The 14646-nt window shown below is 42.5% G+C and overlaps 1 protein-coding gene across 2 annotated transcripts; it reads right to left on the bottom strand.

Annotated features, from left to right (window-relative positions):
• Window positions 1-5451: 5451 nt before the first annotated feature.
• PDP1 (pyruvate dehyrogenase phosphatase catalytic subunit 1) lies at window positions 5452-13098 on the bottom strand. 2 transcript variants are annotated; one of them, XM_008502439.2, is made up of 2 exons: window positions 12428-13098; window positions 5452-9417 (listed from the first exon to the last, which is right to left on the bottom strand). In XM_008502439.2, exons 1-2 carry the CDS (start codon window positions 12486-12488, stop codon window positions 7766-7768), a joined length of 1713 nt encoding a protein of 570 aa, XP_008500661.1. In that variant the 5' UTR covers window positions 12489-13098; the 3' UTR covers window positions 5452-7765. The 2 variants fall into 2 exon arrangements, with proteins under 2 accessions (XP_008500661.1, XP_030300051.1); XM_030444191.1 differs by having other exon boundaries at window positions 12964-13091.
• Window positions 13099-14646: the final 1548 nt, after the last annotated feature.

The raw sequence follows: 14646 nt of genomic DNA, 5'->3' as shown, positions 1-14646 counted from the left end.
CCTCTCTTTTACAGGAAAATTTTGAACTTACAATGTAAAAGATGTATTTTTTATTGTTGAGATTTTCTGGTTGTTTTGGGCTTTTTTCTTCTTCAGGTGGAATAATTTCACATTTTACAAACTTTCATCCAGACCACAAATGTTTTTATTGTCATAATACATATTATTGTCCATTCAATTATTATGCCTAAGAGCTGACTCTAGTTTTTAATTATCCTTAGGTTTTACATTCCTGGCCTGGTTTGCTTTTAGTTCTGGATGTACTATTGCCCCTGCTTATGTCAATTATTATTTTTTTTTTATTCCAGAACTTTTGCTTTATGCAGTCTGTAATTTAACAATTCTCTATTGCAAAGTCCAAATGTTGTTGGACCTACTTTCTGGCAGGTTCTGCCCAAACAATCACATCATCAATATGGACTTACTCTTCTACCAAATTCACACCAGTGGGGTATTTTGGTAACTAAATTTATCTCAGAGGAAGTTTTTGGATATTAAATACCAGAAAAAACCTATCTTATGATAAAAATTAATTAACTGACTGCGAAGCTGTAGCTGCCAGGCATGGTGTGCTGCTCCCATTTTAGCAAACAACTCCATCATCTGACTATTTACTGTCGGTGCAGTTGACCCAAGTGTGTCTGATGCCTTGGCAGGCTCTGCTGAGTGCCCTGAGGACATTTTGTTTAAGGAATGCACCCTCTTCTCTTGGGTAAAACTGATTTAAGACAGACAAAGCAAACTCTGTATTTTGCCTGCAGGATAGCAGCATTCACTGAAGTATAGAGAACTAGAAAAACTTGTTGAACAAGGGAATGCCACAATGAATAGTATTCATTTGGGGAGCAACTGCTGTAGTGTATGAAAGAAAAACCTCCGGTTTTACATTTTACCTACCATGGAAATGTCAGCATATAGGTGCTTTTGTCTACACAGCCTGCAAGCATAGCCTTAGGGCCCAAAAAGCTCTGAAAAAATCATACAGTCATCATTCAAACCAGGAGATTTTGACGGAAAAAAATATGAAGTGACAAACAGATGAAAAAAGGGAATAGAGAAAAATAACCCTCACTAGACAGCAATACAACATAAAAGACATGCTAGATTATTGACAGTGTGTTACCCTAGAAAAATGGGATTAAAGCAGCTAAATAAACTAGTGTGCCACTTCTGTTTTTCCTTTCAATGGGTTCTCCTCAGCTCTGGTTTTCCATTCTTCTGCTGTCATTCTGAACTTTTTCTTCCTTCCTCACTGACTGCTGCTTTTCTCTCTTCTGCACTGAGGTGCCGTGACAGTGTAAAAATCAGAAAGATGCTGTGTTGTAAAGTGCACAGGACTTGTTTTTTTTAAAATTCCCTCCACCCATACATTTGTCTTTAGCTTTTGTCTCTGTTTTCACCTTTGCACAAAAACACTCAAGTAAACCTCATTTTAAAAAAATCCAAGCAGCACCTGTACTTTGTTCACCTTAAAGAAGCAGCAGCTTTTTTTGGTTTTCAGCTCAGGCATTCTTCCATTTCTGATCACATAGAGCCTGATGAGTTTTTTGAGCAGGACCATGCCACCAAACATAACCAATACAAGAACTTGCTTTTCACAGCTATCTCTGACATAACTGTAGATTGTTGTGCTGACCTCTGCAAGTGTTTTATGACATGTTTTGTTTCCTGTGTACGATTTCAACCTCAAAGACACATTATGACATGATTCCCCCACCACCACCACCTTTCCATTTTCCTACTTTATCCTGATATATTTCTTTTAGGATTCACATTCATTGTATTTCTGTCTTCTACTGAAAGATTACACTTTTGGTTGCTGTTGTAACTTGTGTCCAAACTGCTCACTGCCACTTCAGTCACTGCCTCCCAGATCACAATGTGCTTCTTCTGTCCTTTCATTAGCCAGACAGATCTTGTGGTGTTGGTTATTTTTTTAAGTAAGCTGCTGCACCAAGTGAGAGCTTCCATGCACCCTTCCAACTGGCACCCTGGGAATACTTGATCTCTTATCAAAGGGACTTTCATGATTCCCTGACTTCAGAACTGAGCTTTTAATCTCACAGCTGTGACACACTTCAAAGGCTCCTGTGAGCTGCTGTACCAGTAAATAGGGCACAGAGTATTCTGATATTTCTATTTTAATTCAGGTTAGCAAATACAGGAGGAATCAAAATCATCCAAGTTGTCTTTTACTAATTAATGACATATTCAAAGTGTTTCAACTCTTGCCATCGCTTGATTTTAATTCACAAAATGTTGCTTGCTGCAGTAGCTTTAAAATGCAGTAGTACCAACTTGGCTCCTTGCCAGCTACCAACCTGGAAGGATTTTGTTATTTTGGAGGCCTAATCTCATTACTTTCTTTCCTCCTTGTAGTTTTTGGTCTATTGGACTTTCACAGTAGCTTCTTAAATACTCTTGATATAGTACCAGAAGCAGTCAGTAGCCTTCCCCAGCTGTAGGAAGTCAGTATCTTTATATATAGATTCTTTAAACAAGGAAAAAAAAATTAAAAACCCCAAATACTGTCAGGTATATATGAAATACCTACAAATTTTATGTTTATCTACCTTTCTGACATTGAGCTGGACTGCTTCTCAAACTCCCAGGTCAGTGTTTGCTGAGCACTGAATGGCATCTGTGTCAAGATCAGTCACCAGCTTGCAGTTTGGCAGAATTCTGCCTTCCATTGACTCATTAACATCCTGCAGAACAGCCTACTAGAAGACCCCTTTCCCTTCTGTACTATCAACTAAAAGTTATATTCCTCCTGAATTATTAATGTTTTAGTTTTTTGCAAGCTGGACAATTTCAATAAAAAGGCATTTTCTCCACAATTCAGCAATTTGTTTCTCTTGCAGACAAAGGGAAACTAGGTAAGTCCTACCTCATCTTTCCTATAGGGCTGTTCTTGCAATTGAGTTTTAGTAGAATGAATAGAACATCAATTACTGTGCACAGTTGAGTCATAAGCTTTGCTTTACAGGTTCCTAGTTATTCTAGCTAGAAGGAATGCTGAACACTTGCAAATGCAGGCTTTAAAGGTTAAAGCAAAGAGACCTTATGTTGCTCATTTACAACAGTTAAACACTGGCAGGGCTCTGTAACAAGAAAAATAAAGGGAATTCTTGGTGCAATTGCGACACAGGAGAATGGCGAAGGCACCTAAATCCTACACAGGCTGTGTAGGTCTACACAAGACTATAAAGAGGACAATGACCTTGAGATGCACTTCCATACACCTAAAGGACTAAAGGGTAAAAATAGGCCTCTAAAGAGGGCTATTTGCAGTGTAGTACCTAGCATACCTGAATTTAAAAACCTAGATAGAGTTGTTATGCACAAGTGGCAGATGCAAAAACTGCAGGACCACTGCATCCTTGAATACACTGAAAAGGATGAGGCTTGCCTCCAGAAAACACCTAATTTTAACTGCCTGTGCACAAGGTAACTAACCTTCTATTACACTTAATATTGAGTTCAATATAGGAGTGGAGTGTGCTTGAATTGCTATTGAAATACAACAGAGTGCACTAGACACAGCTCCACCTGTAGAAGCTTCAAAGCTCAGTATCACAGGCACTGAGAAGTATCCATGTTTAGGTGTCCTAAAGCTCATGAGGTATCTGCCCTCAACAGGCAGCAACTATATCCTTAGGATAATACTGACTTTTGCAGGGACATTTGAACTACTTTCCAAGTGGCAGAGTTGTAGAAGTGTACTAATATAGCATACTGTACAGGTTAATACACCTTGCTGCTTAGCAGGAGCAATAAGCCCCCTCATCTGCAATGCTACAGCTCCAGTACAGCAGCTGATAAACCTTTGCCTTTCCCTGTCTCTAGAAGAGGCTGCTCTAAGGGAAGCACAATTCACTCTTCTCCCAGCTGCCTAAAACCAGGAGCACTAACTGATTAAAATTAGCCATTTTAATCAACCATAAAATCCTGGAAAACAGTATTCTTATATTAGCCCAGTTGCTGAGCCACCAGTGGACAAGGAAATACTAGGGGCAGGCAACAGCAAAGACCTACATATTTAATGATTCCAGGCTTGCAACAACTCTAACAAAGTCATAGAGGCTGACCTGGATCATTAATACCCAGAGTTTGAGTGAAACTGAGCTTATTACACAGTTGTGTGTCAGCTCATGGGCTGCTTTCCTGGTAACGTCAATGATTTCCCTGTTTTCCATTAGGTGTTCTTCCTGTCTTTCAGCATCATGTGATGTGACATTTATACAGACCTGACTGGATTAATTTTGCAATTAAGCTGTGAGGCAACTTAAATGCTGCCCTCAAGTAGGTATAAGGACAATAAAACTGAACAGTCTGTCTAGTGATGCTATATAAAAAGTCTGGCATTGGCAAGTCCTATCAAATCAGATTTCCTAGCTATGAAATCTAACAAAGCCCATAAACAAAGTATAATTTTTCTGTTTAAAGAAATGGTTACAGAGCATCCTCTCACTCCAGAATTGTTTTAAGTACAGGGACATGAGTTTAAGAGTCTAATTAGAAAGTTTTCATAACAAGACTATTCTCCTTGCTGCATGTGTCACATTTTAAGAGTCTGCTATACACAAAACTGCCTGCAATGAGGAAATGAGTGAAGGCAAATGGAGGATATAGAAGGTATCCCCACCAGTAGTTGTAAAATACTATCAAAAGCAAATATAATGTACATACCATTTTAAACACAAAGGAACAGAGCTAACACAGCCTATAAGTTGGAAGCATTGACTACCTCTCTTACCTGGTATTAAACAGTTCTACAGACACATTCACTTAGAACAGTTTTAAAGATTTAAAGGTGAACTTGAGGGCTTGTTTGGCTGTCAAGATTTAGCCAGCTTTCTGAGTTGAGCCATACATTTTCAGCTGTGAAATCCTTATTTGGAAAAGTATCAGAGTACCCCTCTTACATATAAAATATCCATCCTTTCTGCAATAAAACAAGTTTGGTAGACAACACAAAACATCCTCTGCCTGTGACAGAAGAGCTGTTTCTATTTAATTTACCATCAGTTCATTATACCATTTTCATCTGCACGTATTTTAGATTATTATGAAGTGTTGTATTACTTTATATAGGCTACAGTCCACATATTAATCTCAAATTATACTGCCTTATCTGCAGCACTGCCCCTTAAAGTAATCATGAGATGAAGGGGACACAGGCAGAGTAACACTGACGGAAACAATGGAGCCTTGCTGCCAGGGGGTGGCAGCACCAGCACGACTGATACAGGGTTCAAGCCTCTCAGCGGCATTTCAAGGCTCTTAAGTTTAATTCTGTTTCCATTTATACTTTGCTTTGTTTGGCCATCTGGTCTATTCATAACAAGAACTACACAACCGAACGTAGTCTTGAAATACAAGTAATTCATAAACTCCAGACCTAAAAGAATAGCTATTATATCCCATAGCAATCCCAGTACACATGGATTTCTGCATAATTGAACATTTTATTGAAATCTGCTAAAAGATGATTGTTCAAGATCACCTGTTCAGCAGGCAATTAGTTATGCTGCTTCTGTTCACTGCATACATACTGAGCAAGTCTCCCATCAATACATAAATATTTTTGTCTGACCCCATACAATTGCATCTTTAGTACAAAAAGCAGCTTTTCCTCAATAAAAGTTGTATTCATGGGACTAATGTTCCTTTCTTCTAGCTATGACTTGTACCAAATCCATACCTATAATCATAGATTAAATACATCAATATCTGTAATAATAGAGCTTTAACAGTAAAAAAGAAAGATAAATACTGCACCAGCTTAGATACATATTGCATTTGAATTACAGAACATAAATTCTATTGACCTAGCTAATGACAGTCATCAAAACACAGAAGCAATGTCAATATTTTTCTAAGCACTTTTAGAGTTCCACTTTTTCCTTCAAATAAAGAGTTGTGAACATCTTGAATGCAAACTTAGATATCATTAACACCTTACAACAACACCATTCCTGATATTTAAGGTTGGGTAAAGAAAGATATTAAAGCTGCAGGCTACTAAGTACACGTAGCATTTGTGAGTTTGAAGAGCCAATGTTTACTATTGCACAGGTCCTTTATTTAAACTGAGTGCACCCTATGTAACAGTAGCATTGGTCGGCAAAATTTGTATTAAGTAGAAAATGCCACGTTAAACAACTAACCAAAATAAATTAGGTTTTTGAAGTGCTGGTTTAATTACCTATGATAAAGGCTAGGGAGGTATTTTAACTGAAACAGCTTTTTAAAGTGAAGTAAACTGACCTATGCTTGTTGTCCCGAACACAGGAATCAAGTTACATGTGTTCTCTCACACTGGTCAAGGGCTGGTATTTCAGGCAGCATTTGAGTTTTGAGCCTGAGCAGGTTAAAATAAATCTGTATACAATGTATATACCTAAAATAGATGCAGTGATGACAAATTAGTTGGCAGTCTGACTTTTTACAGTTACAAGCCCAACAACTTTAAGATACAAGTTACAGCCAATCGTTTAATTCAAAGAGCCAGAGAAACCCATTTCAGAGACAGCTCTGTGAAAGCATTCTGGACATAAGGACATGCATACAACCAGCTGTCCAGAAATACAGAAATTCTAGTGAAGAAGTTGTTAGAAAAAGCCATTAAACATATGCATGCATGCTAGTTAGTTTCCCAACTAAAACATTTACAAGCCATACTTTTTTTCTGTAATTTCTAGTTTTTAACTTACAAATAAGAGTTCAAGTGCAAGACATTCAACAGATGACCATCTGAAATAGCCAAAGTGAAAATGAGTGCAAATTACAAAGCCACAAAGAAGTTAGCAGTAGTTTTCTGATCTTTCCAGGTGAAAATTTATTTACCAAGTAACACCAGACAGGGTGGAGTCCATGAAAGACATGACCTTTAGGAAAGCCAACACAATCTTGACAACACTGACTTTTTAGAAAGATAGAAAGTTTCTTCATACTACGAACTGAAGGTCTCCACAGTTATCTGGTATCTTACTGCATGTTGTAATGCATTATTGCCCTACAAGCTGTGCAGAAACCCACAGTAAAGAAACTATTGATGCACAGGAAGTTCAGAAGTTACCATGCATAAAATATGATCAAGCTGTACCATAATCTCAGGTACTGATTATGGCTTAGACCTGCATTGAAAGTCAACACCTAGACAAATATCCTTAAGTGAATGACATTATCAATTTGGAAGTGAGAACTCTGTTACACTGAAGACTTGCCTGTTTAAAGTGACCTTCGGCTTAGAATAAACAGTAGACAATATATTCACAAATAACCAATAATATCTACTTTGCAAGATTTAGCCCCATAAGAATTAAACAATATTCCTTTTACTCATCTTTCGCTTAAGATAATGTGTAGATATTTACAGATATTTATGAACAGGCTGTTTCTTGAACAGCCAGATCTTTGATAGTTAATTCTTTATCCTCCTTCCCTCTCTCATCCAGATCTGCCAAATTCAAGACACTGTTCTAGCAGCATTCATTAAATCAATAGTGCAAAGTTATTACCAAAAAAACCCCAAACAAACCCTTTTCCCACACTGTGACATCTTCTTCAAGTTTATATTAGGTCAATAGCACTTCTGATGTATTTAGAGCTCTGGGGGAAGGCAGGAACAAAAGATACACTCAATCTAGCAAGCAACCAATTCGTTTGCTCAGGGGTTTTATTGTTGTGGGGTTGTTTTTTATTTGCTGCTCATACTGGCCACTGTTATAACTTTGGTAACTAGTTCACTACATGAAATTCAGAGTTCTTCATTTTGACATGCACCTATAACATGAGAGTTGAACTGCACCACAATAATAGTCATGTCATCTCTATACATTCGAGCCAGCTCTTCTGGAAGACTAAGCATCTTGGACAGGCGCTCATGATCTACAGTGCCAAACTCATTGTTACCCACTGCATGACGGATCAGGTGAGTTGCTGCATTCTGATCTTCAAACACTGAAGAGATTCTTGCTCTCCTTTCTGTTAAGAGGCCGTGCATCTGTCCCAAAGTTACTTTGTAGCCACCAACAGCTATTGGCTGTTGATGGTGAACACCGCTGAGGTACTCCCCTACAATTCTAGCTACATCTTGCCTGTGCATCGTCTCCCACAGCCCATCTGTGGCCAGAACCAGGAACTTATCCTGAGGCCGTAATTTATGGTATATGACTTCTGGCTCAGCTGTGAGGTACGGGGGAGTGTGATAGTTTGGAGGAATAAACTTTGTATATTCATTGTCATTCAGCTGATCTGGGCCTGTTTCTACCACTCTCTTCTGTAATTCAATACTCCATTTAAACTTCACATCACCAAAAGCTCTAAAAGGCATCAGGAGACCTAGGAGACGATCTTGTTTCACGAGATTTTTCTCTTCAGACTTCGGATGCTCCATTTTCACACGTTCTATTTCATGTTCATTTTGTGCATTGTGGTCATAGGACAAATTAACCGCAGACCAAGAACCATCTTCTTCCTGAACACCGAGCATTGCCCTACTGTCACCTGTGTTTGCAACATGCAAGTCAACACCATCCACGTGGGCCACACAGGCAGTCGCACCAGAAAATGCTACTCGCAGTACAAGGTAGTTAAGAAAAGAATTTGGATCTCCTACTTGAGCTTCCAAAGAAATATCATTATCAAGCCTCTTAAAAGCATTAATTAAAGCTTCTTTCACATCAGTAGTCTCTCCAGTGTTGAGATCAATCAGCTCCTGCCAGTAAGTTCTCAGACTATTGAAGTAAAGCTTGGAAGCTTCTTTGCTAAAATAATCATTGGGATGCTTGTGCCATTGTAAAATGGGCAACAGCGCTCTGCCACTTTCCACAGCATTTTCTATTTCAAGTAAAGTCTCATGAGGTAACAGAGAGACAGCGATATAGTAGAACAGTCTTTCACTGACAGCTTGAGCACAAGCACAGCCTGCATGGCCGTCAAACACACCTAGAAGCATCCCTCTTGTCTGTAAGCAAGTGGCAGCACTCCTCCGGTCTTCTATTGGAGCATTAGCAGGCAACTGGTTGCTATCGAAGCCAAGAATAGAACTTACATTTTTACCATCAAATTCTGGGACTTTGAAACTGTATTCATTTGCCTTCAGAATGCTATTGACCTGTGGAGGAGTCAGGTAAAATCTCTGTGGTGTTGAAGCATAATCCGCTTTGTGAATAAAGTGATTAAAGTTTTCCTTTGGCCGACAGAGTGCTGCAAATTTCTTCTGAGGTGCATATCTGAAGTGACTGTGAGCAAAATGAGATGATAAACAACACAGATGTTTATGGTGGCAGTAACACACAGTACTGCATATTCTGCTAATCTCACAGTTACGAATCAATGGGAAGAGATGAGCTGGTGCTGGCATGGCATCAGACAACAATGGTAGCCTGGAGCTTCGGACTGGAATTGCTGAAAGACAAGAGAAGAGCTATACTTAGCAGGACAGCTAACAGGGTTTTCCCATAATTCTGTGAAGACACTGACAGACCCTAACAAAGTTGCTCACTCTATGGAGTTCATAGCTTCACAGGTCTTGAGAAAGATAGGGAGTAAGAGATGCTTCAGCATAGGTATTTTAGCTCTTATACCCATTTAATAGCAAGCAGGAAGTGAAACCATCATCCAGACAATGCAACTTCATACAGAACTTAAGACAACAGTTAGCATGGAGCACTCTACAGGGTTGCCATGTTCTAAGAAATTTTATATAAATTTGTTTTCCTGATGATTTCCCAGCTGACAGAGCCAGCTGTGGCACACAGGGAAGAAACCCATCTTTCCATGATGCAGAAGAAATTAAGCAAACAGTAAGATTCAGTAAGAAGCAACTCTGAGATGACAAGACTGGGTTTAAGATTAAAATGATTTAGACAATAAAGGGAAATGTTAAGTCAGGCAGCACATCTTCTTTATGCAATCACAAGCCAACAGCAGGTTTTGTTTCTTCTCCCCCCTTTCACAAGCAAAACTTCAAACTTTGACACCATGGTGTACATATAAAAAACAGCCACAGCACCATACGCAATTTTCTAGCTTGCCAGTTAAAAATACAAGACATAAAATGCAGATGCTTCTCTCCTACCAGATCATCACCACCAGTCAATTTTAGGATTATGAATTGCATTAGAGAGCTACTCAGATGGACTACATGGAAGCTGTGTTTGCTTCTATGACTAGATTAGAGCCCTGAACAATAGTTTAAAACTAGTTAGCTCAGTTTTAAGATAAACTATTAAGTTTCATATCTAGGAGTATTCACTACTTTTATCCACTTCTAAAAACTTGCCTTGTAATTTTTTATTCTTCTGAAGATTGTTCTAACATACTCTTATTTGTCCCTATGTATGCACCCTGACAAAACAGTAGCACACATGCCTCTTAAATCCCTTTTTCACTATTCCTCATTATCAGGAAGTCTTTTATAATGTCATACAATAGAAGACAATTCCATAGTGGGGAAAAAAGCTGAACAGTGTCTTATGTGAAGTACATACAAGGGGAAATTAATTTTCTCTTCACAACTTTTATGGTCAAGTTTTATTATAAAATATTTAATTTCAGACCAGGAGGCATGCCACTATTTCAGTTGAGACACAACCCCTATAAAATATGCATTAAGCCCCAATACTCAATCTAAAGGATCATGCAAAAGAGGACAAACTGTATTCTGCAATGACCCTATTCTGTAAGCTTTCCATAGCTTCTGCCACAGGATTCTTATCACTCTGATCATCTGAGAAGTGCCTGGAAAAACATCAAGCTTTCACCCCATTCTCTGTGTTGCAAGAGAAAGAAACATGTCACATTCTTCCATCCAACCTTGCTTGATATTCTAAAATGATCAGGAATGGAGCCATTTTTTCCCTTACAAGATGCAGAAGTGCTGAAAGCAAAGTAAATTAATGTTTCTACCACTCTACTGGCTTTCTATTATTAATGACTGTCAGTCTGGACTTACACTAACAAAAATCCTTGTCCATTGATCTCTCCCACATCTCCCCCTGACAGCCATGAAGACTGTCCAGTCTGCTGTTCATCTATCAGGAAGAGCTCTGGTTGTAGTCCTGTGGACTACAGCCAACTTGTTCAGACAGCAGCAACAGTGCACTGGCTTGGATTTCCAGATGCATAATAAATTTGTCAGCCATTTGGTTCCCTGAAAGTCTGTTTTTTCAGCCCAGGCTTCACACACATGCAACATGACAGAAGTAAGATGCAACTCCAAATATAGATTTTGAAATCTATTCACTGCTTTCTAATTATAAAGAAGCTATTTTGGTAAGTTATTTATATTTTTTCACACGACATTTAAAAACAATTTTCCTTACAGAATGGTAATCTCAAGGTTCTACAGAAGTGTCTGGCCTACAGCAGCACCTTGGATTTGGCACCACTCTCCTGTTAAGACTGAAACTGAATCAAGTTCTCCTGACTGCTAAGCATTTGCATTCAGTGCTGACCTACAGATAGTACGACAAGTGTTCTGACAGTTTTGCTGTTGATCCATGATGAAGCAAAAATACAAATGTACTGGTGTTAGTGGCTCTGCAGTGCAACCAGAGGCTATTTTGCTGCTATTTAATAATTATTTTATTGTATATTACAAGAAATCCAATAAGTTGTATGAAGTTGCCCCAAATGCCTGTATTATTTACAATAGATCCATGACAGCTTAAGGTATGTTTGGTTTATATAACCACTTTAACACACTGTAGTTAATAAAGCAAAAGAGAAATTTTAAGTGTGTCAGCCTGAAGTGAAATGATCCTAAGTCTCTCGCACTTATCTCCACAACATGGATGCCCCAATACAAAACACTCCAATGAGCCCTCATTACTTTAAGATCCCAAGCTCATCAAGAATGATAAAGTGATAGCAGCGAAAAGAAATTAAGTAGAAATTTTACAATCCAATCATGATTTGTCAAGAGATTAGAATCAAGCCAGTATTAAATACCTCTCCAAAGCCCCAACAGGGTACAAATACTTCTTTTGAGGCTACAAATATAATATGGCCAAAAATGAGTCAGACAGTTACTGGGTTTTGTAGTACTACACTGATAGAATATTACTTCATATAGGCTTGTTACAACTGTAGCATTAAAGTCAACCGATGCTGTACTGACAGATTCCTCCAAAACACCTGCCTTAACCGTGCCGAAGACACCCCTCGCTTCGGAAAAAGCCACTTAGCACATGTGCCTTTCAGGCACTTGAGAAACCTGAATCAATTAGCCCGCTAGAGATGACGGTGGGTGGGGGAGAGAAGGAACAAGAAGCGTTCAACACAAACAGAACGGTTAGTCCTTCCCTCCGGCCAAGTCTCAGCCCTAAGACAGCTCAGCCTGGCAGCCCCTTCCCCGGTTCCCATCCGACCCCCGAGCCCGGTCATCCAACGAGTGCCGGTGCGAGATACATACCGATCCGCCTGGGCCCAGGGCACACACACATTCTCCTGTCACAACAAGAAGCCGCCAACATCCACAAAGCAGAAGCCCGGGGGGCGGGGGAGAAGCAAGGCAGAGAGTTTATTAGAGAAGACGGAGAGCTCCAACACGAAGAGGGGTCGACAGAGACAGAAGCACATACGCACCGCAGCCCGTCTGCGGACGCCCGCAGCCGCCGTCCGCCCAGCAACGGGAGGGAGCTAGCCCCGCAGCGGCGCGCCCGGAGCAGCCCCGGAGAGCTCGGTAACCAGCGCCCACAACCACCGCCCCGCAGGGCACCGAGCCTCCCCGCCGGCCCTGTTCTCCCTTCCGGCACAACGGAGGCGTCCCTCCCCCTCGCCGCAGGCAGGGGCCGCCCGCCCGCCCGCCAGCTCTGGGGCGTCGCCGCGGAGGAGACCGTTACCCCCTCAGGCGCCGCGCGGCCCCGACATGGCCGCCCCTCCCCTGCCGCACGACCCCTTCTTCCTTCCTCCCTCCTTCCCTCCGCCCCGGGCCACGCGGGCACAGACCTGGCCCCTTCCCGGACGGCTCAGCCCGGCCCCCCGGGCGGGACAGGGACGCGGCTGGAGGGACCGAGCGGCCCGAGACGCCCGCACGCCCCCGCAGCTCCCGAACCCCTCGGCTGCCGCAACCGCCCCGCGCCCGGGGGTGGCCGGGCTGCGCGCTGCCTTATAAAGGGCCCTGCGGCGCGCGGCGCGCCGCCCATTGGCTGCCGCGGAGGGCCAGGGGGCACGTGACACGGAGGCGCGGCGGCGGCTGCGGGAGCGCGAGGCGGGGCAGGGGAGGAGAGGAGAGGAGAGGGAGGGGAGATGGAGATGAGGGGAGGAGAGGGGAGGAGAGGAGAGAGGAGGGGGGAAAGCGCTGGGGGTGTGCATGGCGCGGGAAGGCGATAACACGGGTGGTGGTGGAGCGCCCCTTCCCTCCCTAGGGTGTGTGAGGGGACAGCCCTCCGGCCGCCCCTCGGGATCCCTCGGACCCTACCACCGCCCTTCAGCCCTCCCTCTGCCGCATCGCAGCGGCAACGACCCGAAACTGCCCCTCCGTGAGGTAACCGCCGGTGGGAGGGCGAGCTCCGCCGCACCCCTGCCCTGCCCACTCCTGCCGTGTCCTGCCCACTCCTGCCCTTGCCCTGCCCACCCTGTGACACGCCGGGCCGCCCGTCCTGCACTCGCCTTCTCAGAGCCCCGAGGCAGCGGTGAGGGCTGCCGTGCTGTGCCTACGCGGGTGTTGCAGGTGGTTCCCGGTGGTTTGCCGGTTACCGGTGTCTTCTGTCCGCTAAGAAGACTGAAGATGCCTAAAAACTTCTGCGGGGCATTTTGACTTTTAGTCTGAAATAATTTTAAAGACTAGGAAATGGGGGCGGGGAGGGCAGGGTTTGACCTTTGATGAAGCACCCTGAAGTCACCAAGCACATTAACACCGCAGCTCTGCAAAGTGCCACTGGAGCAGGTTCGGCAACGTTGTCTTCTCCTGTTTTCCATTTGCTCTCTGGTGTTTTGTCTTCAGCATAATCGCTCCACGCAAAGCGGGATTCCATGGAGTGCTGAACAGCCGGGGACCTCTGCCCTGTTTTGCTGAGAAAGCCGCGTTTGCTGTTGCCGCTGCCGGCAAGGAATGGTTTGAGGGCAATGGAAGGAGGAAGAAGGGAACGTTCCCCCTGCACAGCCCCTGGCGTTCCCAGGAGCACAGCAGGAGCAGCGGCCTCCACTCCTCCCTTTCTCTTCCCTGGCTTAGATCCTCTCCCCCTTTTACACCTCTAGGGCAGCATTCAGTTTTGCTTGTAAGATACTTTGGTCCGGCGTTATTCTCCACATCACTTTTTGAATGCAGAAAGCATATAAATTCGTCGACATTTTGATTTCCTTGTTCATCTCTTTCTCCATTCACAGATGCACGTGCCCTCATGCCTTTCTATTTTCAGGGTGGCTGGGATGCCCACTTTACTGTGTGTTGTTGCCAGCAGATGTTTGTCTAGAACGTGGAGTGTTGCAATTAGCATTCCTTAGGCAGCTGTAACAGAGCATAAATTTTTATTATACTTGCATCCTTATCATGTTTACAGACGTATGCTGAAACCAGTTGAGGAAACAAAGGAAAAAAAACCCTGCACTTTGTGCCCAGAAGACTCAGGAGGTCAGCTTGGCTTATAGGAGAGTGTTAAGTACTGCCCTGTGACCTTCCCCACAAAAAAA

The sequence above is a fragment of the Calypte anna genome, chromosome 2, assembly GCF_003957555.1.
Source record: "Calypte anna isolate BGI_N300 chromosome 2, bCalAnn1_v1.p, whole genome shotgun sequence".
Taxonomy (NCBI): Eukaryota; Metazoa; Chordata; class Aves; order Apodiformes; family Trochilidae; genus Calypte; species Calypte anna.
Note: the sequence above shows the minus strand (reverse complement) of the source record. Positions and strands in the feature narration are given on the sequence as shown.